General features: G+C 36.0%; 1 protein-coding gene across 1 annotated transcript in view; it reads right to left on the bottom strand.

Annotated features, from left to right (window-relative positions):
- The window catches only part of C1H14orf132 (chromosome 1 C14orf132 homolog), a 94,389-nt gene extending 66,896 nt beyond the window's left edge, over positions 1-27,493 (bottom strand). Inside the window, exon 1 of the mRNA XM_007474405.3 lies at positions 26,827-27,493. Within this exon, the coding sequence (XP_007474467.1) occupies positions 26,827-27,315 (489 nt within the window). The 5' untranslated portion in view covers positions 27,316-27,493. The remainder of the gene's footprint in view (positions 1-26,826) is intronic.
- Between the last annotated feature and the right edge of the window lie 262 nt (positions 27,494-27,755).

A 27,755-nucleotide genomic window follows, 5' to 3' on the forward strand; every position in this document is an offset into this window, starting at 1 on the left:
TTTGCATTTGTAGGCATTTCATAAAAGTTTATTGAACTGGAAGCTATCTTCTAAGTTCCCTTTGGCTCTAAAACCTTCAATTTCATGTGAGTTAATTGGTGCATGTCAGAAAGTCCTGCGTTTAATTTTGCCATTAGACATTTCATAGCTGTGTGAATCTGGGCTGGTTACTTTTTTACTGCTCATCTGTAAAATTGGAATAATAACATTAGGTATCTTACAAAATTATTGTGAGGATAAAGTGTGAAAATAATTATAAAACTCTTAGGACAGTGCCAGATACATAGTAAGTCCTAAATAAATTATAGCTATTATATCTTTATTATCAGTCAAACTCCAGCAAAAACCCTACCAGTTTCAGTCTGCTAATTGATTGTATCCTATCTGAGTCACCTTTATTATAATGGTAGCTCATATTTCTAGATCACTTTCTGGTTTACAAAACTTTTTACTCACAACCCTTGGAAGCAGGTGGTAGAAAGTATTTCCATTTTTTGGATGAGGAAGCTTGAGGCCTAGAGAGCAAAAACAATTTGTCCAAATGGAAGAGTTGGAAATTCAAGCTGGAGTCTTCTGGCTGCAAGGTATGTGTATTTGACATTAAACCAAGCACATTTTTTTTTCTTTGTGACCTCTGAATCTGGAAAAATGCCTGGCAGATTATATGGCCTTAATAAATGCTTGTTGACTGGTTAATAGGCTGGAAGAAAAAGTGTCTAAAAAAAATAAAGCAAGCCTAGGAGCTATAATCAAGACTAGACTTTGAAAAATAGACATTCATTCAAAATTATGCTTAATATCTTATGTAAAAACGTGCTTTCATGATGAAGAATTTAAAAATATGCATCAAAATCATGTGAAATCAGTGCCAAATTTGTAAAAAAAATAGTTGAGGGTATATTACATATTAAAAGTTGTCTTTAAAGATGTAAAAAGTTATAAGATTTATTGTATGTGAATAATTTTTTTAAAAAAGAAAATAATTTTTCCCAATATTTCTGACTCACAAATGATAACGACAGGAAACATCAAGTTCTGAGAATATACCAGAAGTTTTAAATTACATTAGTTGAACTACTAAAAGATAGCTCGATCTGCTTGAGTTTATTCCTCTGGAGAGCAAACATTACCCTGGTAATAGGAGGTCACCCACATCCTGGAGCTGCTGCTATATCTAGCTGTCTATCAAATTCATCTAGTGTGTACCACATCTAAACCAGGCCAGGCTAACTGTATTTTTTTTTATCTTTTTTCCTCAGAGTAAATTATCTACTTTATGGATTATTATTATTCTGATTAATAATAATGAATACAATAACATCCATATTACCTATATATCAAACACCAATTCATTCAACAAACATTTACTAAATATTTACCATTGAAAGAAACTATGTTTGGTGTAAGAGGGACAGAAACAGAAAACTAGGTCTATTGGGAGTTTAGAAATCATAGAACCACAAACTATCACAATGATTAAGAAAGTAATTAGAGATCATCTAGGCAAAGAATCCTTCTCTTAGGATCCATAGACCCCAAAAGAGTCCATGGATAGATTGCAGAGGGTACATGACTTTGGATGGGATAAATTTTGCAAATTTTTCTCCACTAATCTCTAATAGAAATTTCATGCTTCTTTCAATTATGAATTTTAAAAATATTCTTGAGATAAGATGTACTTTACAAAATGGTCACAGGGGTCTATGACACAAAAAGAATTAAGAATTCTGATCCATGTCAACTTCTTCTTTTATGGACAAGGAAATTTTACCCAGGTAACAAACATCACAAAACTACTTAGTATTAGAAATTGAAACAGAAGCAATGGTTCCGATTTCCCATTTCATACTTCTAGTATACCACATTCCCTTCTAAATATGGTCTAGGAGGAAAGAAATTTACATACACACACACACACACACACACACACACACACATATATACTCACCTATGTGTATGTATGGGGGGCATGAAAAAGAAACTGTATGAAATGCCAGAAGAGCTGAACTTAAATCCCAGCTCTGCTATAGACCACTAAGAGATCTTGGCTGAGAAAATGAAAGAAATACTGCCTATAATAATTAATTGGATTTGCTCAAGCCTCCATTTTCCCAGGGGATTCCGATAATAACAATCTTTTATGACTATAAACAAAGCTTGAGAAATGGGGACCTACTAACTGGATCCTGCTCTAACTACACCAACAGGTATTCTCAATTGAGAACAATCTTAGGAACCTTCCCTGATCTGATCATCATTATCTCACCAGGAAGAGTCCAGAGATTTCCAGAGAAGATAATTGTTATCAGTCTCTTTCCTGGAGACCCCAGAAGCCAATTCAAGGAATTACTATAAAAAACGTGCTGTTACACCTGCCCCTGAAGCAATAATCTTGGTTGTGTGTTTTTTTTTTCTCTTCCTCATCTTTTAGAAAATAGTAAAAGCTGGTTAATTTCTGTATCTAATGTCTTCCTCTTCTTAGGAGAGGAGTGCCCACATGCATGCTTGTTCTGGTGAGAAGGATACACTAAAATACCCTTTGTTTCTTCCTCAGTTTTTAGACTCCTTCTCTCACTCAGTTTAACTCTGTTCTGGTGGGGTCAGACACTTAGGAAGACAGTTGACACAGTTGGCATGGTTGACATGGAGAAGTCCCTTAACCTTTGTCTTGAGTTTCTTCATCTATAAAATCAGTATCTTGTATTAGAAAAACCTTTGCTGTCCTTCCACCTCCAAGTCTATGATATGAAAATATGGGACATGAAAAGTGGTGCAAGAAAGGCACATAATGCTAAGGGACTGACTACCTCCAGATAGAATGTTTCATGGCAGAATGGTATTCAAATTGGGTCCTGCGCAACAGGAAGGATTTGTACAGATGGGAGAAGGGACAGGAAAAAGGAAGAGTATAACAGCATGAAGCCTGGAGAGTCCATGAATTATTTAGGAAATGATTAGTAATTCAGACTGGCAGGAGCACAGAATGAATACAGGGACAAAGGTATGAAAATAAAAGTAGGCTAGGACAGGTAACTGACAGGCTAAGGAGTTTGGACTTTATCCCAGAAGGCAACAGGGAGTCTTATAGAAAGCTTTTAAGGAAGTGAGTGATGTGAACAGAAAAATATATTAGGAAGATTGTTCTAACTGGATGAGAAGGATGGATTGAGAGAGAGCCTAGAGATAATAAAACTCTTGTAGGTTGTTTTTTCCACATTTCAAGCTAGAAATAATGAGATCACATCAGCACAATTGGAAAAGACAAAATTGATACATATGCCATTGCAAAGATAGCATTAACATGACTTATTATTCATTGATATGGAGGATAACAAATTAATGAATGGGGAGGATAAAGAATAGGAGAAAATAGAAACTGAGGGAAGAAGGTCACCATTAATAGAAAGAGAGAAATCAGAAGAAGCAGGACTATTTGATGATGAAATGGATCTTGGACATGTTAAGTTTAAGATGCTTGAGGGACATCCAGGAGATGGTGCTCAGGAGACAAGTGGAAATGTAAGATGAGGCCTAAATGGAGATGTAAGAATCATTGATATAGATGTGATAACTGAAGAGATAAAAGCAGACTAATTTGTAAGGATGAAAATGATAGTGAGAAAAGAAAAGAATGCCAAGAAACAGAATGTTGACTGTTATTGTTATTCTCATCTTATATTTGATATGGAATTCAGCTACAAGTTTTTCTGGAACAAGCTACTATTTTACTATTATTCTTTTAAGTTTAATATTTTTTGTTATTATTTTTATCATACACGAGGAGAAAGTATGGCTTTATCGATACCATGATGAACTTGGAATCAAGAAGACCTTGGTTCAAATCATACAACTGACACTTATTAGCTTTGTGACCTCACATAAGTCACTTCATTTCTCTGAGGCTCAGGCAACACTTTAAGACTAATCTAGTAAATACAGTCTATTTGATGATAGTCTGTATGGATAGAATAGTACAAAGAGGACATCACCTGTTTCGATGCATAGTTAATCCTAACTTCCATTTTATACCTTTTAAAACAATCCAAACATTCCTCATAATTATAATTTCATTTTATTTATTTGCAGGAGCAATATGTTACATTCATAATCATATTTTGCACAGATTAATATTCCAAAGAGTTTCCTTTCTCTGAATAGAAAAGATCAAGTGATGACAGGTGGAATTATTTTAGGTATTTGCTGGGAGAACCCAATCAAGGAAACAAAAATTTCAGTAGATAATTCTTTCTTTCTGACCAATTTCATCCTATTAGCTTGTTTGGCTCTTTATCCTTCTCGTTCTGCTAAATATAGGCATTCCCCAAGGCTCTGTCCTTGGCATCCTTCTCTTCTCTCCTCACATCTTTATCCTTTTTCAATTGGATCTGCTTTCATTACTTCAGTGATCACATCTCTGCTGATGACTCCCATATTTCAGTCTTTAGCTCCAAACTATACTCTGATTCCAGGCTCACATTTCTACTCGCCTCCTGGATAATTTCATCTGCATGTTCTACTATCACTCGAAACTCACCATACCCTGTAGCCTCCCGGCCTGCGAGAGGCTGCAAGGGTGAGAGAATAGAGATAGAGTAGAAGTTTTAGATCCCGCGAAGGGCGTGAACGAGCCGACTTTAGAGATGTAAATAATTGAGTCAGTAGACAATTATTATTTTTAAGAGCCACAGCTACTCCGACCACTGGGTGTTATTATTCAGGCTGTCCCACCCAATGATCTCAATTTAACACTACACTGGTCAGAGGATAATGCTAGCTCAGATGGAAAGGAGATCAGAAACTACAGGAGGTAGATAATGCTAGGTAGCATTAGGAGAGAGAGAGGAAGTAAGGCAGGCCTGGCCTAAAGACCAGGCCTTAGTGAGAAAGATAGAGAGGAGAGAGACAGGGGAGAAGATGCTCCTTATCAAACCTGTGGATGTTCTTCAAGTGGGAGGAGATGACTGCGGCTCGTTTATTTATAGTCTTGACAGCTCAATACATATTGAACAGTTATATGATACCTCAATACATATGGATGAGTTACCTGGGGTATTCCCATTGGATAATGCAACTTATGACAAGGTGAAGGTGGGGTTATTATCCCCGGGAGAGTGAGACAAAGGAAAGCAAGGTTTCGCGCCTAAACTTCAGCCACGCTGGCAATAAAATTTATTGCCATGCACAGGATGGCCATGTGCTCACTCACAATCCTTGTCTCCCCATAAGACCTATGGGCTGGACTGCTACATACCCCACAAACTACTTCACCACCATCTTTGCATCTGAGTCTCTGATAGCGATGGCCTAAGCTCACAAACTGGGGACCAGATAAATCCCCAGAGTATTGAGTTTTTCAATTAGAGTGACCCCTGAAATCTACTCTATGAACAGGTCAAGATATGCTTCTATGGAAGAAGTGGCTATAACAGAGCTATCAGAGAGTTGAAATGATGACAAAGCGTCCATAAGTCCCATATTTCAAAGTATTTGTGATTTAATTCATGAGGATGTTCCCCCAGAAATAGCAACTCTTTTATACCTAGACAGATGGTCTTTGTGAATTGTTTTGGTAACAACATTTGAAAAGAAATCAATTGATACCATTCCTCTAGTGATGAACTTTTTTGCATTTATCTAGATTGATATTCAGAGGACAGGATTTTAGTCCTTTGACTGTGCCTGGTTGGCATGCTAATGTAACCTGGCCACAGCATAAGTGTGCAGGGAGGGTTGTTCAAATCTGAGTCACAGCCAGTCTAGTAAGAGGGTTGTCTATAGTGACACCATTAAGTAGAGGATGAGTTTGAGGCACCATAATTATAAGCAGAAGAGGAACCTTTGGCAGTCTCCTTAACTAGAGGAACAAACCCAGGTCAGTCTCATTTAGGGCAATATAGAGAACCATGGGAATCTTCACTTGGGTAGGAAGATAAGTTATTAGATGCTCTTGTGGGTCTCCTGGATGGAGGTAAATGTGACTGATACTGACCTTCTCAGGTTTGCAAAAATTTATTTTCCATATATGGTATTAATTCTTATACCAGGGCCTTAGAGTAGAAAAGTCCCAATTCCTATATATTAGAGAGAATTCCTGGGACAAGTTCTTAGACCCCAGTCACCATCCAGTCTACAGTTTTTTTTTTTGCATTTTCTTTGTTCTCAGAAATATGTTCCTTTTGTAAAGCCTGGTTAAAGGAAAGTTTTATAATGATTCCTTTCCTGTATATGTGACAAATCATTATTTGTTTTATCTGTTGGTGTAGGGAAGGGCTGAGAGTTTGATTTTGTAATTAGTTATTTGCCAATTAGAGATTTTTTGGGTTGTTTAAGAAAGGAACTGAATAAATAAGCTCCCAAAATTGTATTTAGGTACCCCAGAAAAGGAAATTACGTTCTTTGTTCATTGAGAGGGTTGATGACCTATTACTTTATTGGTTATGATTCTGACCTAATCAATAAACTGATATTCTTACACAAAATCAGTCTTTCCAAATAATTTTAATCAATATCAGTTTCTTTCTAGGTGGGAGTATGGTATGCCTAAGCCTGTTCCAACTTGGAAGAACTGATTGGTAAGTTTTCAGAACAAGCATTAATACCTTGGAAATCAATAAATGCTACAAATTAGGATTTGATTCATTTTAGTGATTGTCTATGCTTTTAAAAAATAATGAAGAAAAATGTTAATAATGATACACATTAAACTTAGAAGTGTGTCATATGTACATTCCCTCCCCTCAAATGCCTCCTATAGCTGGTTGCTAAACATTTATCACTCCTGAGTGGGAACAAATTAGCCAGAGAAAAGTAAGAGGTGGCTAAAATAATTTGGGCTCTTCACAAGAGAAGAAAATCATTGACCTAGGAGTTAAGGTTAGATTTGCATATTTAAAAAAGCAGTGAGCATTGTTATTTCTAAATAAGTTTGAGAATCCAGTTTGAGAGATTTTCTAAAGCTCTTTCACAAATGTCATCCTCTGAGCTCCCATAGGTAGAAAAGTGGTTTTCTGAATACCAGCCCCCATTTTGCTTGATAGCATTTGACTCTCAAGTATGGATTACATGTAATATGGCCAAGCTGACATCATTTTTGTTTATTTCTTACCTATTTGCATAAAGTAAAATGTTGGAGGGTAAGTGTCCCCAGGATTGAGCTGAGTAGCACCTCAGAATCAAAGAACATTAGGGCCTAAAATCATCAAGTATATTCCTCTCATTTCAAAGGAAGAAAACAAAGCCTAAGAGAGGAACATATTTGCATGTGGTCACATGGATAGTTAATGCCAAAGCTGGGTCTTGATTCAAGAGCATCGATTCATGCAGTTTAATGCTCTTTCCACTATACCATGATAGAATTATTCCCTCCATATAAAATTTCCCAATGAGGGTAAGGAGAAAGGAGCCAAAACAGCTCATCAATTCATTAGAAATCCATTTTCACACTTAACAGATGGTTTCTTTCCCCACCCCCAACTTCATTTTCCCCTGACCTTACTCTGATTTGTTTTGCTGGGAAATACTCTACTTCTTGTCAGTACTTAGTCTTCAACTATTTCAAGTTTGGTTTATTTTTGTTTTGCTCTTTCTTTCCTTATTTTCTTTCCCCCTCTCTCCTAGTCAAATGACTTGCCCAGGGTAGATAATTCTTTTACTGGATTTCTCTTTCCTTCTTTCCTTAGCATGTGGTACGGTGTCTGGCACACAACAGGTAATTTTTTTGTATGTTGATATAAAGAAAAATCCTCCCAATTTTTCTCTCTTTAAATTTTTTTTTTGATTTGATGACTTTCTTTCCCCTCTTTCTCATTTCTCTCCCAGATCCATGACATTAAATATAAAATTCTGATTGTGAAAAAATAGAGGCTAAGTCTGAACTTGTAATTATATCAATATAGGGAGCTAACGAATGAAGAACTCCCTCTAATTAAAGTTGGCACATTTTTTTTAGCAATTTGTAATCTTGCCTAGTGGTTATATAGCCAGTATGTGTCAGAGGAAGGATTGGAGCCTACCTCTTCGCTGCTCTCTATCTACTTTACCACAATGCCTTTCACTTTATCAAATAAATATAAAATTCTTTAGAGTGAAAAACTACCTTATACAATGAAGAGATTTAGGAATCTGGATGATTATAATAATATTCTAGAAAATCACAAATCTCATAAAGATATTTCCACTTTATGACATAATTTTGGCCAGATGTTGCCACAGACAAAAGTTGTACAGATGATTTAGAAAGGTTGCCTTTGTGGTTTTCTAAAGCTTTAAACATTCCTATACCCTTTCTGTGTAACATTCCATTTGTGGATACAAACAACTAGAAATTCTAATATCAAAGAGACAGATGGCTGAAGTCCCTGCTATTACAAACCCTCCCCAAGAAAGAGGAAGGTGAGATGGGAATCTAGATACATTTCACTTCATTAAAAAATTAACTGATGCCCTGAGTTAAATGAAAGAATTACGATTTAGCTCTCCATCCTTACTATGTGGTTGTTAAAAGACTTGACTTTTGTTCTATAGCATCTATTCGGTGAGGACTGATTCAATTACAGGTTGCCATGGGGATGCTGGTCATCATACCACTGGGAATTCTTGGAGACTGGTGCTGGCTAGAGAAGGGAATATCTTATTTTCCTTAGAAGTCTCTTGAGTCAAAAGCAGACCCCATGACTTTCCCAGTGCCATCCATCATGATCTATTCTTCAGCTGAAATTATTACATAAATCATTCCTCTGATAATTTTTGTAAAGGGAAAACTTCAGATAGCTGTTGAAAACCAGCTCAGGAAAGCATTTTCTATTTAGTATAATGGATGCCTTTCAGAGCAGCAAAATAACCCTAAATATTCTATTTGTGTTTAGAGGCACTTTGAAGTGAGATTTTGCTGAATATGTCCCACAATGTGGAGGCTTAACAAATGTTTGCTCAACAATATGATGCCTCCATTCATAATGCCTTTGGAACTAATGCTCTCTTTCATAAGTATTTTGGGCACAGAGGACACTCACCAAGATTCTGGTCTCTTTAATGCTACTTCAGTGCCAGCAGCAGCTGAGAAAGAAGCAGCAGAGGCATTTTCTGAGATACAAGTAATATGGTATAATGGAAAAAAAATAGTTGAATTTGGAGTTACAAAACTGAAGTTAGAGTCTTGGCTCTGCTGGGTAACCTTGGAACAAGCTTTTCCCCTTCTTGTCTCCCCTGAACCTCAGTATTTTTAATCTATAAAGGTGATATATACCGGCAAAACAGAGCAATCCAAAATCTCTTTAGGGATTGGTACTGGCATCCATCACAAGTGGCTGCTGCACTTCCAGCCCAGGTGAGACATGAAGATTCAGTTTCCAAAAGAAAAACCAACACACACACTGCCTCAACTTGTCTCAAAAAGATTGTTTTAATGAGCAAATGAGCTTTGGAATGTGAAGTGTTTTTGTAAATCTTAAAGGCAAATAATAATGTAAAAATGTTTTTATCAGTTTTTATTATTGCAGTTATTAACTTCTCTACTTGAACCAAGGGCCCAGGTGAAGAAAGTGCCATGCTTGGAGGTCTCAAATAGGTCATTTTCATATTTGGTTTCCCACATGGAGGCACCTTCATAAAGAGGACCAGAGGACATCTGGAGGTGATAAAGGCTAGGAAGCCATGGACCTAATGACAATGATAGGGGATTGATGATAGTCCCTCCCTCTACTGACTAGGGCAGGAAAGAATGCTCAAGGAGGGAGACTCCATCCTGATATGTATCCCTATGCCTGCTATTGTAGTTTACTTCTGGTAACAAAGATTCTCATAATGAAGCATGCCATTTCAATGTACTTTCTTTAAAGCATAGAATTATTTTTATATTTTCAATTAGGTTTTTCATTCAGGTCTTTAATTCTTCATTCAGGTCTTTAATTCTTCATTCATTCATTCAAAAACTATTTATTGAGCAACCATTATATATAAAACTTTTCTTCTTGGTGCCATGAGAAGTGCAAAGATGAATTGTTTCTCTTTTATTTTGGGTGAATACTTTCAGTTGGCAATTGAAGCTATCAATCTAGAGGCCAAAGTAAATGGGATATGGTTATAAGGGTGATGTTGTTTAAGTTACTTCAACTCTTTGAATCCCAGTATCCACATTTGAAAAATGAAGCCATTGAGGTAGATTTCATCTAAGGCATTTTCAAGATATGCATTTACAATTGGATGTTTGTTTCAAGTGCTGACATTCTGTGATTCTGATATTCTGTTTTTGGGGGGGTTGGTAATTTATTTTTTATTTTTATTTTTTGAAAATTTTATTTAATTAGTCAATTTAGAACAGTTTTCCTTGGTTACAAAAATCAAATTCTTTCCCTCCCCTCCCCTTCCGCCACCTCTTCCCGTAGCTGATGCACAGTTCCACTGGGTTTTACATGTGTCCTTGATCAAAACCTATTTCCATGTTGTTGAAGTTTGCACTTGGGAGATCATTTAGGGTCTACATCCCCAATCATATCTCCTCGACCCATGCAATCAAACAGTTGTTTTTCTTCTGTGTTTCTACTCCCACAGTTCTTCCTCTGAATGTGGATAGTCTTCTTTCTCATAAATCTCTCCGAATTGTTCTGGATCACTGCATTGCCACTAATGCAGAAGTCCATTACATTTGATTGTACCACAGTGTATTAGTCTCTGTGTACAATGTACTACCAGTCCTGCTCCTTTCGCTCTGCATCAATTCCTGGAGGTTGTTTCAGTTCCCATGGAATTCCTCCAATTCATTATTCCTTTGAGCACAATAGTATTCCATCACCAACATATACCACAATTTGTTCAGCCATTCCCCAATTGAAGGGCATCCCCTCATTTTCCAATATTTTGCCACCACAAAGAGCGCAGCTATGAATATTCTTGTACAAGTCTTTTTCCTTATTATCTCTTTGGGGTATAAACCCAGCAGTGCTATAGCTGGGTCAAAGGGCAGACAGTCTTTTAGAACCCTTTGGGCATAGTTCCAAATTGCCCTGAAGAATGGTTGGATCAATTCACAACTCCAGAAATGCATTAATGTCCCAACTTTGTCACTTCCCCTCCAGCATTAATTACTTTCCTTTGCTGTCATGTTAGCCAATCTGCTAGGTGTGAGGTGATACCTCAGAGTTGTTTTGATTTGCATCTCTCTGATTATAAGAGATTTAGAACACTTTTTCATGTGCTTATTATTTTTTTTATTTTTTCATCTGAAAATTGCCTAATCATGTCTCTTGCCCATTTATCAATTGGAGAATGGCTTGATTTTTTTTGTACAATTGATTTAGTTCTTTATATTTTTGAGTAATTAGACTTTTGTCAGAGGTTTTTGTTATGAAGATTTTCCCCCCAATTTGTTGCTTGATTCTGATATTCTATGACTCTACAATTTGAGAACAGACATCTAATGGGTGAGATATGAACACAAAGTCTCCTGTAATTGGGAATATAAAATATGAGACATCAACCTGAATTAGAATCCAGGTCCGTCGATTTTCAGTACTGTCCTTTTTTTTTTAATGCCTCAAAAAGAAATGCCAAGTATTGAATCAAAGGCCTCTTAATATTTTTCATTTTACCTGTTATATTATGGTTGTGAATCTCTCTTTTTTCTCTTTATATATATGTACTTTCATTGAAAACACACAACTCTGATAAGGAAAGAGATGCAAATATTAATATCACTATTAGTATCACTAAAATGGAGACTAAGAGATGAAGTGACATTTAATGTCACATAGCTGCTAAATGTCAGAATCTGACTAGGCTCAAAGTGCTATTTCAATTGACTCACACTAATTCAAAATTCCATATCTCTATCTTGATATTTATACAAACATAATAAAATTATGTTCCCTCTCACTGGGCCATCACTTTAAGGGACCAAGGAGATTCAAAATCCAAAAGATTCCCTTCCGTTCCCTTCCCTTCCGTTCCCTTCCCTTCCCTTCTGTTCCCTTCCCAGTTCTCATAGAAACCAATAAAATTAAAGAGTATAGTCCAGAGTTGTGAATTTCCTTAATCACAGGTATTTCATCATTCATATACCTCCCTGTACATGAATGTCTAGGTTTATGTGTGTTCCTTCTTTCTTCCATGGATACAATGTATATTGTTGAGAAAGTATCACCAACATTTAAGACTGAGCTGTAATGTTATAACTATTCTTGCTTTTACCTTATCATTAAGGAAGTGTTTTATATTTATTAATTAATGTCATCATGGAAACTGATTTCATATAAATAGGAAGCTCAGTTGTAGGAACTCTGGATCCAGAATGTTCAATAGGAGTATATACTCCTATATAATCCTAGGACCATGAGAGTTTGAGTTGAAGCTCTGTGGTGATGGTCTTTCTCCAGGAATCTCAGACATAATAGTGTGAAGGAAGGTTGAGATGAGTTAACCAGCCTGAAATATGAGTCAAGAAGGGGCTTCATACAAATACTGTATTAAAGCAATTGGAGCTTTACTTCAGAATTGAGAGTGCCTTTTACAACCTTGAAATAATCACTATGAGCATGAATAACCAGTATCTTATGGGATGTTAGTGTGGTTTTAGTGGCTAAAAATTTCCACTTGAAAGATTTCCTGCTCAAGCAACACTGACTATGCCTTTAATTAAATGAAACAAAATTACCTGATTTCCTTCAAATTATTTAAATGTTCTTTCTGATTCAGGTGGTATATCAAGAGCTAAATGTTTCTCAATAGGCCACATTTTGTGCAACTTAATTTTATGTAGCAAATGTTCTGAGAAAGAGGTAGCCTTCCACCTTGTGCAGCTGGTTGGAGAGGAAAGAGGAGCCTACAAAATATGCCCTTCTTGCCTCAGCTTTCTAATTTCTAAAATATGGGGATTCAACAAGATGATCTCTAAGGTCCCTTCCAGCTCTTAAAACTTAACATTGATGAAATATCTTCCAATTCAATGGTTTTAAGGGAGAGATCTTCAGGAAAATTCAGAGATTTAGTAACTGACTAGAAATGAAGGAGAAATAATTGAATAAATCAAAGATGACAAGGAGAATTGGTGCTACAAGCTAGAACCACATTTATGACAAGCAAATTGAGAGACTGATTGGTTCTGAGGAAAGGATAATTGGTTCAGTTTTGTGAGTTTGAGATGACTGAGAAACAGCTAAGTAGAAAAATCAAGAGGAACCTAGGGATATCGGTCAATATCATGGTAAGAGAGATGGTAAGAGAGAATGGTAGGTAGCAATTAGATGCTGCTGAAGTTCTAAAAAAGTATGAGAAGCATAGGGTAGAGAGAGTGCTCAGGGATAAAAACAGAAAACCAAAGTTTGGAAATTTAATAATGCCCACACTTTGCATGAAGAAGGGAAGATGCACCAATTCAATTCCTTTTTGATGAATATTTCCTATGCATTCTGAAAGGAATTGTCATGAAGCAGATAGAAAGCCAGCCTGAGGGTCTAGGACCCCAAAGTTCAAATCTTGCTGCACCATTAATTATGTGATAATAGAAAAGCAGCCAATAGCTAGAAATTTTATTCTGGATATGATTTATTTAAACAAGGAGGACCTGGTAACCGAAGTGTAAAAGGTAGTAACTCCAATAGAAGTAACCATTCTGTCCAGAGAATTTGGATAGTCTGAGAAGTACCCTAAATTTCAAGAGTATTGAGGAAAGAAGGGTAAGATCTCATGGACTAAAATAAAAAATCTCAAGGGAAAGTCAACCCAGAAACTGTGGAAGAATGAAGATACAAAGGAAACAATTCCAGTAAGAATGAAAAATGGATTTTTTTTTACAATACTGTTGTAAGTGTATGTCATTCATAAGCCAACTTAGATTTTTAAAAGAAAGTAATATACAGGATGAAAGCAAGGTAGTAAAAGGAAAATGTAGATAAGATCAAGATATTAATGATATGATCCTAAAAAATTAGCGTTAGGAATCCTGATGTTCAGAATGAGTTGAAGCTGGCAGGAGAAGTTAAGGAAAAGAAAAAAAAAAGATTTATTCCCCCATCCCCAAAGTTGAATTGAGAGAAAATGGAGAATCAAATAAATAACAGATTCAGAGGAGTAGTTGGAGCCAACTCTATCCATCATTAAATTTCCAGTGTGACTATTTACAATTAAGAAATAGATTATTGCTACAAATCAAGGCTTGATTTATTCTTTTGTTAGTTTTTGAGGCTTAAGAACATATTAATAAAAGTATTAAAGTATTAATGAAATAAAAATCAAATTAAATTTAAACTTGTTGGGTTTGAATACCCTCCTCCTCCAGGAAGCCACATTGTATTATTTACCAGCACACTTCTGGAAATCACTTTACTTGGGATGATTGTGACTAGACAATTGGCAATGGAGAGAAGAAAGAGCTATCTAAATTTCTATTCTCTTTTGTTTTCTTGGCTAGGAAAAATCACCTGAGGGGGAAAAGTAACAAGGAATTGATGCCTAAAATATTAGAGATTGATTTTAAGTTGTCTGGTCTTAATATGCCCCATCCCAAAACAACTGGAAGATGTGATTACTGATCCATTGTCAATGATATCTGAGTGATCATAGAAAATGGGAGAGTACCAAAAGACTGAAGAAGGGCAAAATTTTCCCTGATTCTCAAGATAGGGAAGAGAATAGATTCTGCAAATTATATAGACCAGTGAGCTTAACTTTGATTCCCAGGAAAATTCTAGAATAGATCTTTAAAGAAACAATTAACAAATTTCTAAATAGGGAAGTAATAGTTACAAAGAACTGGCATTACTGCATCAAGAACAGCCTTTGAGAGCTATAAATTAATCTTATTATATGCTTAAAAAAAGAAGCATTGACCAGGTACTAGGGCATAAAAATATTGCAATCAACTGCAAAAGAGCAGAAATAATAAATGCAACCTTCTCAGACCACAATGCAATGAAAATAATAATTAGTAAGGGTACATGGAGAGGTAAATAAAAATTAATTGGAAGTTAAACAATATGATTCTCCAAAACCAGTTAGTTAAAGAATAAATCATAGAAACAATTAATAACTTCATTGAAGAAAATGACAATGATGAGACATACTTTCAATACCTATGGGATGCAGCCAAAGCAGTACTCAGGGGCAAATTTATATCTTTGAGTTCATATACTAACAAATTAAGAAGGGCAGAAGTCAATGAATTGGGCATGCAAATTAAAAAACTACAAAGTGAACAAATGAAAAATCCTCAGATAAAGACTAAATTATAGATCCTAAAAATCAAAGGAAAAATTAATAAAATTGAAAGTCAAAGAAGTATTGATTTAATAAATAAGACTAGAAGCTGGTACATTGAAAAAACAAATAAAATAGACAAAGTACTGGTCAATCTAAATTAAAAAAAGGAAAGAAGAAAACCAAATTAACAGTATCATAGATGAAAAGGGAGACCTCACCTCTAATGAAGAGGAAACTAAGGCAACCATTAAAAATTATGATACCCAATTATATGGCAATAAATATGGCAATCTAGGTGACATGGATGAATACTTACCAAAATATTAATTGCCTAGACTAACAGAGGAAGAAATAGTCTACTTAAACAACCCCATATCAGCAAAAGAAATTGAATAAGCCATCAAAGAACTCCCTGAGAAAAACCCCCCAGGTCCAGATGGATTCACAAATGAATTCTATCAAACATTCAAAGAACAACTAATCCCAATATTATACAAAATATTTGACAGAATAAGCAAAGAAGGAGTTCTATCAAATTCATTTTACGACACAAATATGGTACTGATTCCAAAGCCAGGCAGGTTAAAAACAGAAAAAGAAAACTATAGACCAATCTCCTTAATGAATATAGATGCAAAAATCTTAAATAGGATACTAGCAAAAAGACTCCAGCAAGTGATCATGAGGGTTATTCATTATGACCAGGTAGGATTTATACCAGGAATGCAAGGATGGTTCAATATTTGGAAAATAATTCACATAATTTACCATATTAACAAACAAACCGACAAAAACCACATGATTGTCTCAATAGATGCATAAAAGGCCTTTCATAAAATATAACACCCATTCCTATTGAAAACACTAGAAAGCATAGGAACAGAAGGACCTTTCCTAAAAAGAATAAACAGTATCTATCTAAAACCATCAGCAAACATCATCTGCAATGGAGATAAACTAGAAGCCTTCCCAATAAGATCAGGAGTGAAACAAGGATGCTCATTATCACCTCTATTATTTAACACTGTAGTAGAAACACTAGCAGTAGCAATTAGAGAAGAAAAAGAAATTGAAGGTATTAAAATAAGCAATGAGGAGACCAAGCCATCACTCTTTGCAGATGATATGATGGTCTACTTAAAGAATCCTAGAGAATCAACTAAAAAGCTAGTGGAAATAATCAACAACTTTAGCAAAGTTGCAGGATAGAAAATAAACCCACATAAGTAATCAGCATTTCTATATATTTCCAACACATCTCAGCAGCAAGAATTAGAAAGAGAAATTCCATTTAAAAACACCCCAGACAATATAAAATACTTGGGAATCTATCCACCAAGACAAACACAGGAACTATATGAACACAAGCTTGATTTCCAAGTTTAGGTATAACCCCCCCAAACCACCACCCCCCAAAAAAACTAGAAGCAAGTTTGTACACAATAAAGACCTAATGTTTAACATTTCCTTTTTGTTTAATTCTGTTTGACATTTAAGGTCAGAAGAGAAAATTTTTTTTTTAAAAAGGTCATGTCAAACTAAATGAGGGGAATGCTAAGGATGTAATAGTTTACCTAAATTTTAGTGAAGGCTTTTATTAACTATTTTTTCTCAGATAAATTGGATGGCAAGGATAATCAGTCAACAATATTGATATGGCAGTCAAAAATGCTAAGGCATCTTGGACTGCATGAAGAAGGGCCTGACTTATAGGAGTAGGCAACTAATGTTCTTATTCTTCTCTGACCTCATCACACCCATTTGCAATATTATGATTAGTCTTGGACAACACAGTTTAAAAAAGACATTGATAAGTTGGAGAGTACCCAAAAGAGAGCAACCAGAATTTTCCACTGTCTTCCATGATGTTAAATGTCTTAGTTCTCTTCATTTTTCCTTTTCTTTTTTTAACTTTCACTGATTTTTGTAGATGTCTGATCTTTCATTGTTCCTCTCTCTGGACTCATTACAACCACTTGAAAGGTTCTTTCAGTAAATCAGTTGTTTTGCTTTTTGGTTGTCTAGCTGTTGCTATATTGTTCTGTACTGTTGTAGAAAGGGCATTACAATGAATCAGAAACATTTTAGTTTAAATTTCACTCCTGATATTAGCCATATTTGAAACCATGAATCAGAAATGACTCAACTTCTCTGAGAATCAGTTTCTTTATCTGTAAAATTTGGTTGATGACAGTATCTGTAATATCTGATACCTTAAAAGAGTATGGCAAGGTTCAAATGACATCATATATTTAAAGTATTTTGCAAACCTCAAAGTGATTTGATCATTTGCTGCAACTATTACTGTTGTTAATGTTCTTGGTTTTCTTTCCTTCTGGAAACTACTACGCATTTGGTTTTATTTCATAATATTTACTCATTATATTGGGTCCTTTACTTTTCTTAACTTTTTTTTATTCACTCTTATCTTGCACTGTGAGATAATGCACTAGAGAACTGTTGGTGGAGCTAAGAATTGATCTAGACATTCTGGAAAACCATTTGGAGCTTAGCCCCAAAATGCCAGTATTAGTTGTTTTGAAATTCTGTAAGTGAACAAAGAGAGAGAGAAAAGACTCTTACAAGAATATTTATAGCAGATTTTTTTCCCTAGTGGCAAAGAACTAGAAACAAAGGTAATGAACTAGGGAATAACTGAACAAATTATGATAGATAAATATAATGAAATATAATTGTACCATAAGAAATGATGAAAGGGACATTTTGAAACAAAGTTGATATATGAATTGAAACAGGAAGAAATGAGTAGAGCCTGAAAACTTTATATAATAGAATCAATGCGTAAAAGATCTTGAAAAGAACTCAGAAGAATGTAATGGTTAACTTACAATTTCAGAGGATTGATATTAGAAGCATGCAATACATTGCATGACAGAGGCGCAAGAGACATACATATTTGGACCAATGAGGGGTGTGATTTCTTTTTGCTTTACTATTCTTATTAGTTACAAGGATTGTAGTTTTTCTTTTTTCTTCATTTCAAAGGAGGAGCTAGTGATAATGTTGCCAAAAAAAAAAAGAAAAGAAAGAAGAGTCATTGAAACATTTTCTAAATGCACAGAAGGAAGCTCAGAGGGAAACAAACAAACAGGACTGCTTTGAAAGAAATATGCAGAATTTATTATACACTTAGAAAAACAAGCCGTGGGTAGTAGAAATGTGTATTTTCACATATAATCTTTTCTATTTTGTATTTGGAAATATTCTTTTTGGAAAATTTGATAAATTTAGAATACAGATGACATTTTATAATTTTGTAATTAAAAAACTCTTGACAGAAGTCTTTCTAGTTATCTGAGAAATTAACTTGTGTAGAATCCAACAAATATTTATTAATTGCTTCCTTGTGCACTGGAGGCAGGGGTATCAGAACCTGCTCTACTAGCCTTGAAGAGTCCATTTGTTAAATTTTCAGAATGAATATTTGCATCTCAGAGATTAGCATTCCCTGGGAGTGATGGCTAAATTTATTGCTTTGTTGATTGTTTAGATTTTTTAAGAATGTTAATAATTCAGATTAAACTTAAAAGTATGTGTGTATACATTTCCCTCCATATGTTAAACATTTACGAGCACACTTTGTATTGGCCTATAAATATTGCATAAGTTCAGCAGGAGTGCAGTAGAATACTTAGAAAAGGAAGTCATTATCAGATTGGAAGCTTGGTGACTAGAGGAGAATAAAAATAAAGCAATGGGTATTTATAGAGAGCTTTAAAGTTTCAAAATATCTTTTCTTCTATTATCTTGCTTAATCTTCATAAAATACCTGAATAAGACTCACTCTCTACCTTATGGAGTTTACAATCTATCAGAAAGCCAATCTTGGATGATACTAGGCTAGTAATATTAAGCTAATTAATGAGATGCTGCTTGATTATCTCACATTTTTCTTGGTTTGCATTGTGTGTTTATGTCTGTATGTTCCTAGGTGGTATTGACTGAGTCTTATACATTCATAATCCTTAAAGCACAGGCTAAGGAAAACAGTAGTCATTCAGTAAGCATTTTGTCTACTAAGTGATTTCATGTAGTTCTCTTTCTTTAGTGAGAGTCAATTTTTATCAAATCAAAATGAGCAGTTTTTTCTGAGGCTTAGAAAATCATCTCTAAGGTGGGTTGAAGAAACTCACAAATGAGTTCACCCCTCCTTTAATGGATACACATTACATACTTAGTGTTGAATTCCCACATCACATATCTAATTAGATGCTAAAATATTTAAATCTTTTAAAGTGTAGGAAGATTTGCCTCTGGTTCAGAAAAAATTTCTTGAAATAGACAATTTGTATGCAGATGATCATTCTTGCTAAAAAAGTGTTACCGCCTAGACAAACACATTCTGTCTCAGCAGTCAGCCCAGTTCCTGGGGAGAGATAGTTGATGGGGGTTCTGCTGGTCCAATTTCTTAAGTTGATATTCTATTCCACAGGGAAGAAGACTTTTCTTTGACTTTCCCTTTTGGCTGTTAGAATGAGTTCAAGTTAAGTTTACTGAAATCTCACAAAATCGAAAGGGACCTCAGAAATAACCTAAATCCTCTATGGATAAGGGAAGAATTTATGATCCAATAAGACATAGAGAATATTAAAATATATAAAATAGACAAATTTGACTTTATTAAATTCAAAAGATTTTGTACAAACAAAACCAGTGCAACCAACATTAAAAGGGAGACAATGAACTCAGAAAAATTTCATAGCACGTTCCTCTGAAAAAGACCTTATCCCTCAAATATATAGAGAATGGAGTCAAATTTACAAGAATACAGAGCATTACCCAATTGATAAATGATCAAAAGATATGAACAGATAATTTGCAGATGAAGAAATGAAAAGTATCTTTAGTCACATGAAAAATCACTAACAATACAAATTACTTCCAAATAGAGAAATGCAAAGTAAAACAACTATGAAGTATCACCTCACACTTATCAGATTGGCTAATAGAAAAATGTTAATTTGTGGGAGGGGATGTATAAAAATTGGGACACTAATATACTGTTTGTGGAGCTGTGAATTGAAACAACCATTCTGAAGAGTCATTTGGAATCAAGCCCAAAGGCCCTAAAACCATGCATACCCTTTGATACAGCAATAAGTCTACTAGATATCTATACCAAAAAGATCAAATAAAGGGGCAAAGGACCTACTTGTATCAAAGTATTTATAGCAGTTCTTTTTGTGGTGGCAAAGAATGAAACTAAAGGGGTGCCTACCAATTGGTATGGCTCAACAAGTTGTGCTGCCTTGAGGAATGAGGAACAGGATGATTTCAGAAAGACTTGAAAGATTTAAGTTAGCAGAACCAGGAGAAGAGTGTATACAGTAGCAGGAATTTTGTAAGATGAGCAACTGTGAAGGATTTCACCAGCAATGCAAGGATCCTGGACAACTCCAAAGGATCCATGATGAAAAAGAATATCCATTGCCACAGAAGGAACTGATGGAATCTGAATGTAGATTTAAGCATACTATTTTTCAGTTTATTTCCTTCATGAATTTTTCTCTAGTGTGAGTAATAAATATCTTCTTTCACAACACGATGAACCTGGAATTATGTATTGCATGATAGCACATGTACAACCTATATTTTATTACCTGTTATTTTGGAAGTGAGGAAAGGGAGAAAATATAGATCACAAAATGTCATAAAATTACAATTATATCTCCATGTAATTTGAAAAAAATATAAAAAAGAAAAACAAAGAAATAATCTACATCCAATCATTTTATTTTTATAGATAAATTCAAGCCCACAATAGAGAAATTACTTGTTCAGCTTAGTAGAGCAATTATCTTAGTGGCAGAGCTGGGCTTTGAAATTCATGTAGTCTGATTCCTGTTACATGGAATATGAATTACATTTATTCTATATGGCTGTAGAGGACAGATCTAAGAATGGCTTAAGTTTCAGAGGGGATAGATTTCAGAACTACATAAGGAAAAGATTCCAACACAGTTAGAATAACCTACTTGCTGTTCCTTTACGTAGGTGGTCCTCCAAATATGGAACATATTCTTACCTTACCTTACCTTATCACGACTTTAAAAATATAACTTAAGTCCTGTAATCTATACAAAGTTTTTCCTGATCCCTACCCAACACCCCAAGCAAAACAGCAATTCTTTCTCCCTTTTGAAGTTATTCTGTGCATATTTGTGCATTAATGTACATCTTAAATTCCCTCCAATGGTTTGTGATCTCCTGGAAGGCTGGAACCATTTAAGTTCTATCTTGATAAATGTTTATCATATTGTATTAGCAGCAGAGCAAAAAACCTGGGTTTTATAGCTTCCAAATTAGGGCTTTACCATACTATATCTACCCAGGCCACAAATTAAATAATGCTCAGTTGAACAGGCTCAAACCAATAGCTCTATTGAATAGTTTTAAGTTTTGCTTTTCCTTCTGGAATATAACTGGGCAGACTGGGAACATATCTGACAAAGATGTTTTCAGAAAGTAAGCAGATCTAACAAATGACCTTATGAGAATAGGCTTCTTATACTCCATTGGATATGATGGGAGTAATAAAGGAGAAAAATGAGATGAAGGTTTGGCAGAGAGGAAAGGGAAGACTTTTAAACTCCAGTTCCTGGTTCCTTTACCTGTAAGCAAGAGCACTAATGTGAATTTGAATTTCCATTCATTCAACTAATATTATATTAAGTATCTACTATATTCAAGATCCTATAATCTAGCATGAAGAGTAACAAAGATAACTAATTCTCAATCTCCTACATTAGGAAACTTTGAGATCAGAAAGGTAGAGAACACCTATAACATTTGTAGAAGATTATATTTACTTCAAGAGAGGAACAAAAAATATGTTCCAGGGAGTTTAGAAAAGGAAAAGACCACTTCTTCCCACTCTCTTGCTGTCTCTTCCTCAGCTAAGCCAATCATCTTGTTACCCAAACAAGGGTCTATCCTCTGTAGAATCTTTGTCTTGAGGCTTTGCTGTCTCAACAGTAAACTTTTTCCAGGGCCACTTCTTCAGGAAAGTCTCAAGTTTATTTTCTTTCATGACCTTTCATTTCTTCTCCTGTCATCTCATTCATCAATTTGCCTACTGCCTGGCCAATTATTTATACCTTTCTTCCTCCCCTCTGTTCTTCAATTCTATAACCATGATCAAGTCAGCTTTGTCATATCTCTTATGTCACCACCCCCTCAGTCCCCATAGCTTTCCATATCAAATGCTTCCTCTCTGACTTGTACTCCCTAAATTGTATATGTTGTCTCCAACTCTGGAATGTAAAAGGGTGAAGAATGTCTTTGCATTTAAAAATATACAGCATTCAATAAAATGCTTGTTCATTCATTTATTTCTGGATATGAGGTGGAGAGGAATAATGGAACACTTCCTGGAAGGGGTGGCATCTTAGCTGAGCTTTACAGGATGCCTAAGATTTCTACTAGTGATGATAAGAAAGAGATTATTCCAAGTAAAGAATAAGGCATGAGCAAATTAAGGCAGAAAAGGTTAGGTCTTGTTTTACACATTTTATACCATTTGCAGAACATGGGAAAAGAGTGTTTATGAGACCATCCTTTGAGACTAAGATAACAGATGTACCCCATTGAGAGCAGACTTAAGTGCATTATAAATTATAACACAACTAACCAAGAGAGGGAAAATAAAGGAAGTATCAGGAATGATCATAGACCATTAGATTAAGGTTAGAGATAGAAGGGATCTTAGGATCAGAAAACCATTGAACATAGATCTGTTGGAACTGATCTACTCTGTCATTGCTTCTGTAAAAGGAATGTTGAACTGCTACTGTATATATTAACAATACCCTCTTGACTCTTCCTTCCTAGCTATCACTCCCCTTGTTATTTGTTCCCTTTATTAGAATTCAAACATCTTGAGAGCAAGAGAAAAATTTGTATTTGTATCCCTAGCATATAGCACAATGCTTGACACATAATAAATGTTTAATAAAAACCTTTTCATTCTTTCATTCATTTGTTCATCTAGTCCAAACCATCTTATTTTGCAGATGAACAAAATGAGATCCAGAGAGGTAAATTACTTGCCCAATGTGGCTTTGCTCCTAAGTTGCTTAATACTGCTGAAAAGGCAGAATGTAATATGCACAGAACTCTTGGCAAATACCTAAAATTAAAGATCTACTATTTTTCTTTCCCCTGACTTGTTCTGTTCTCCAGAACACTCTTTGCTGTTCCTTATACATGAGATTTCCTGTCTCCATGTTTCTGTACATCCATGCTTGCAAAGAAGTACAGAATTTTCTATACCTCTTAAATTTTCTATTTCCTTCAAACTTCAGCTCAAATGTCATTTCCTACATAAGGCTTTCCCTGATTCACTCACCCACTAATGTCAACCCTCCAACTCCTGACAAAATTATCTATTTACTCTATATCTTTGGTCTACTCATAAGTGCATAGTTCCCCTCCATAGAATGTTTCATTCTAATCTTTGTATCCTCCAAATTTAGGAATGTTGCACTCAGCAGGAGCTTAATAAAATACTTGTTGATCGATTGACGAGGGCAGAGACCATATCTGATACTTATTTGGGACTCTCTTGCTTCCTAGCAAAATGCCAACCCATGAAATCTCATTTTTCCCAGTGTTAAGATAAATTGTTTAATTGTGAGCTATGATGACAACAGGTGTCATGAAAATAGCAAGTTTATTTTGAAAAGTTGCCATAGCAACCTCCACTGCTATAGGGATTCCCCAGGGTTTTTGCTAATCAATTTATCTTGTTACTAAGGAAACATCAGCCTTTTATGGTATGATAGGGACAAAAGACAAAGAGGCAGAACTTGTTTTTCTCCTCGATGAGAAAGAAGGCAAAACATTTTTACAGAGAAAAGATAGCTTACCCATATTTCCTATTAGAAAGACTTCCCTTCTAGGAAATGAGACCTACAAATTTAAATACGGTTAACAAACCACTCTTCTGAACACTTAGGAAGATGGAATCTTTCTCAAAAGAGTTGGGATTTCTTTGAAGGGTTCAGAACTCTGATCCTCTGTTTGATTCATTAATCATCTAATGCAAACTGGATTAAAAATATTTTATTTTGTTTTTTTTTTTTTAGAAAAAACATATGCACACAGGGCAGAATTAAGAAAGCAATTAAAAAAAAGTTAAAAGAGGAAAACAATTAGATAGGTGATCTCCACCCCCCCCATATTTGTTTCAAACAACTTCATTTATTGGTGGAGAGACAACCATGAAAATTGCTAAATATTCCAAATGGATCAAAATTTGATTCTAACCAACTGCGGGATCTTGAGTAAGTCTCTTCATTTCAGTTTTCTCACCAATAGAAAAGGCATAATCATACATGGTTTGGGTAGGGAAAGCAATAGATTTGCACCTACATTTGAATGCTAACTATTACTTACTGCCTATATGACAGTGCAAATTATTTCCACTGTTTAGGTCTCAGTTTCTTTACTGGTAAAATGGGGGATAATAATAGTACTTAGTTCCCACAGTTGTTATGAGTATAAAATGAGATATTTATAAAGCACTTTGAAAATCTTAGAACTCTATAAAAATGCTAACCATTATCATTGCTGTTATTGAATGATCATCTCCAAGAAAGAACAACTTGGGGCAAATATGGGCAGGCTCAGCATGAGAAAGTTGATCACAGAGTGGTAACTTTTTTTTTGCCAAAGCAACTGTACAGGACAATCTACCAAGGCATAGAGAAGTTGTGATATTTATTATTGGGGAAGTATTCATACAGAGAAATTATGGGTTGTTAGAATACTGAAAGTTCTTCCTATGCACTGAGGAATACACATGCAAGGAAATATTAAGCATGATCTATGCCTTCAAAATGTTTCCAGTTCTCTTCAGAAGAATATTATATGATATATTTAATACAATTAAAATATTTTAAGTGCCTACAAAGCTCCATATTGTCTGAGAAAAGCACTTTGCAGAGCAGGTACCATGATTTTTATTATTATTATTATTTTCTAAGATCAGATATCAAAAAGGAAACCTCTTATCACATAGGCCAATTATCAGAATCTTATTAAAAAAGGAAAGGCTGTCATCTTTCATTTCTAAACAGAACAAACCTCTGACCTGATCTCCCCCATCACCTATTCAATTTATTAGTCTTCCATTTCTTCTACTGAGGGATGGGAGTGGGGATGGAATTAATTTTCACTTCAGATTTTACAGAAACAAACTAAAGTAGAAGAAGCCTGCCTTGCCTTCTCTCTCTTTAAAGACAACATGCAAATACACTAGACCAGATAGAATCTGATAAAGCAACATGTACCGAGCTTGCCCCTCACCATGAAGCAAAATTAGATGTACCTTATTCCAGGAGGCTGGGAGAACAGAGATGAGCTACCAATTAGTGACATTTTCAATACAGGTTTCTATCATTGTGACTTTATTTTTAGGGCACCTATGGACAAAGACCACACCAGGTCTTTGAAGGCTCTGTTTACTTGTTCTAGGGGAAGGAGTGCTATAAGAGCAGAAGCCCATATATCTCAGCTCTCTTTCCCTTGCAGGCTCTTTCTGTCATGTTATTATCATATTACCTCATATGTATAGAGAATTTGTTTAGTTTAAACTGCATTTTCACATCCACTTGATCCCTGCCCTAATCCTGTGGGTCAGGGCAAGGATGACTATTCCCACTTGGAAGATGGGGAAAGTAAAGATGGAATGATTTCCCAGACCCTGGGATTGAAGAGAGTGTTAAGAAATGGAGATCTCTCTGTAAGAATCTCTGCCTTTAACTCAGGGGTTCTTAACCTGGGATCCATGAATTTAAAAAATTTAAATTAAATTTAAAAAAAAATTTTTTTAAAATGGATAACTGCATTTTAATGTATGTCATTTATTTCCTAAACCTATACATTCTATTTTACACATTTAAGAACATTAAGGAGTCCATAAGCTTCACTATTCTACCAAAGGGGTCTATGACCCAAAAAAGACCCTTGCTTTAACTCATGGCAATCCCCACTTTATCCCCTCTTTCCCAGGACTGAATCCTGTCACCTAACTGGAGTGCTCTTCCAGATCAATGCTAATACAGAAACCCAGCTGCCTCTTCCTTATCCTTTGTTGTTGTTGCTTATGTATGGTCCATTGTTGATGGGGAAGAGAGGGAAAGGGAGACACAGCTGTGCACAGTTGGAGACCTGACGGTCACCACCAGGTGCCACAGTAGCCCATTGCTGACCACTCTTAGAGACCTAAATCTCTCAGTTCTGATCTCTTCAACCCTCCAGCTTTGGACTCTCTTTTGGTGAATGGGAGAAAGAACAAAGAAAAGGAAGGAGCAACAGTCCTAGACCGAGGCTGTTAGTGTTTCTCTTTGGCTCTCTCCCATTCTTGCTCCCTGGACAGAGGAGTTAGGACTCGGGAGATAAACTAGAGGTTTGGGGATGGATAAGGGCGGTTTCTTTGAAAAGCTTTGCCAACCACTCAGTCGGGGGGAGGGGAGGAGGGGATAGGAAGGAGGGGGAACAACGCCCTAAAACTTGTTCTTTTAGGTGCTGTGAAAGCAAACGGGGAGGATAGGAAAGTAAAAGGGGACTCATTGTGGGTGCCCTAAGTTCGTGTTTCAGGGAGGGTCCCATTACCTGGGCTGCCATAAATGAGAGGTCCATGGTGTTGTTACTGCTGGTGTGGCTGCTGTCTTCGCTGCTCTCCCCGTTGCTACTGCTGGGGCTGCCTTCGCTGCTGTTGCTGCTGTCACCGCTGCTGCTGCAGCTCCAGCTTCTGGGGTCGCAGGGCTCAGAGTAGGAGGTGGCGGCTGAAGCAGCTCTTGCCCCGCGCGATGGCAGCTCTCTCACAAGTCCCCGCAGCTTGGTGGGGTTGGTCCGGGTGCCCCGCGCGTCTCCTGGTCTCTGAGAAGCGCAGCTGCTGGCCTGGCAGAACTGAGACAGGGGGTACCCCTGAAGAAGGCGCGCTGGCTCCCGCCCTACCATGTGACCGCCTCCTCCTGAGCTGTCCAGCCCCAGCCTCGGCCTTGGCCCTGACCAAAAGGCCGAGGACTCATCCCAGCCCAGCCCTGCCCTGCTTCTTTGGAGTCTTCCCGACGCCCTATGGGAGACCCTCCATGCCCCCATTGCACGGTCAAGTGCTTCTAGTCCAAACCAGGGAACCGAAAAGGTCTTAGGGTAAAAGAGAGGATAGTTTCAATAACTGATAACACGGTCATTCATTTGTTTAAAGCAAGGCTCTTGGCAGTGTGACTCCAAACTACCTTTCTGCTTTGCCTTACTTTCCTACCTGCACTCTAAGATTACTTCAAAATTCATAGTGTTCCACATTTTAGAAATGAGCTTTCTCCCCTTCATAATCCTTATGTAACACTTCATTCATAGTTCTTTTATGATTCTGAATTCTGTTTTGTAATAGAACTTGCAAATGGACCTTATTGCCCCCTACTCAGCCACATGAGAACTGGCACCGCCACAATCATCTTTGTATGTTGCCCAGCACTTAATATGTTTGGGACATTATGTTATTATTAAGTCATGTCCAGTTCTTCATGATCCCATTTTTA

This window comes from Monodelphis domestica, chromosome 1 (assembly GCF_027887165.1).
Source record: "Monodelphis domestica isolate mMonDom1 chromosome 1, mMonDom1.pri, whole genome shotgun sequence".
Taxonomy (NCBI): domain Eukaryota; kingdom Metazoa; phylum Chordata; class Mammalia; order Didelphimorphia; family Didelphidae; genus Monodelphis; species Monodelphis domestica.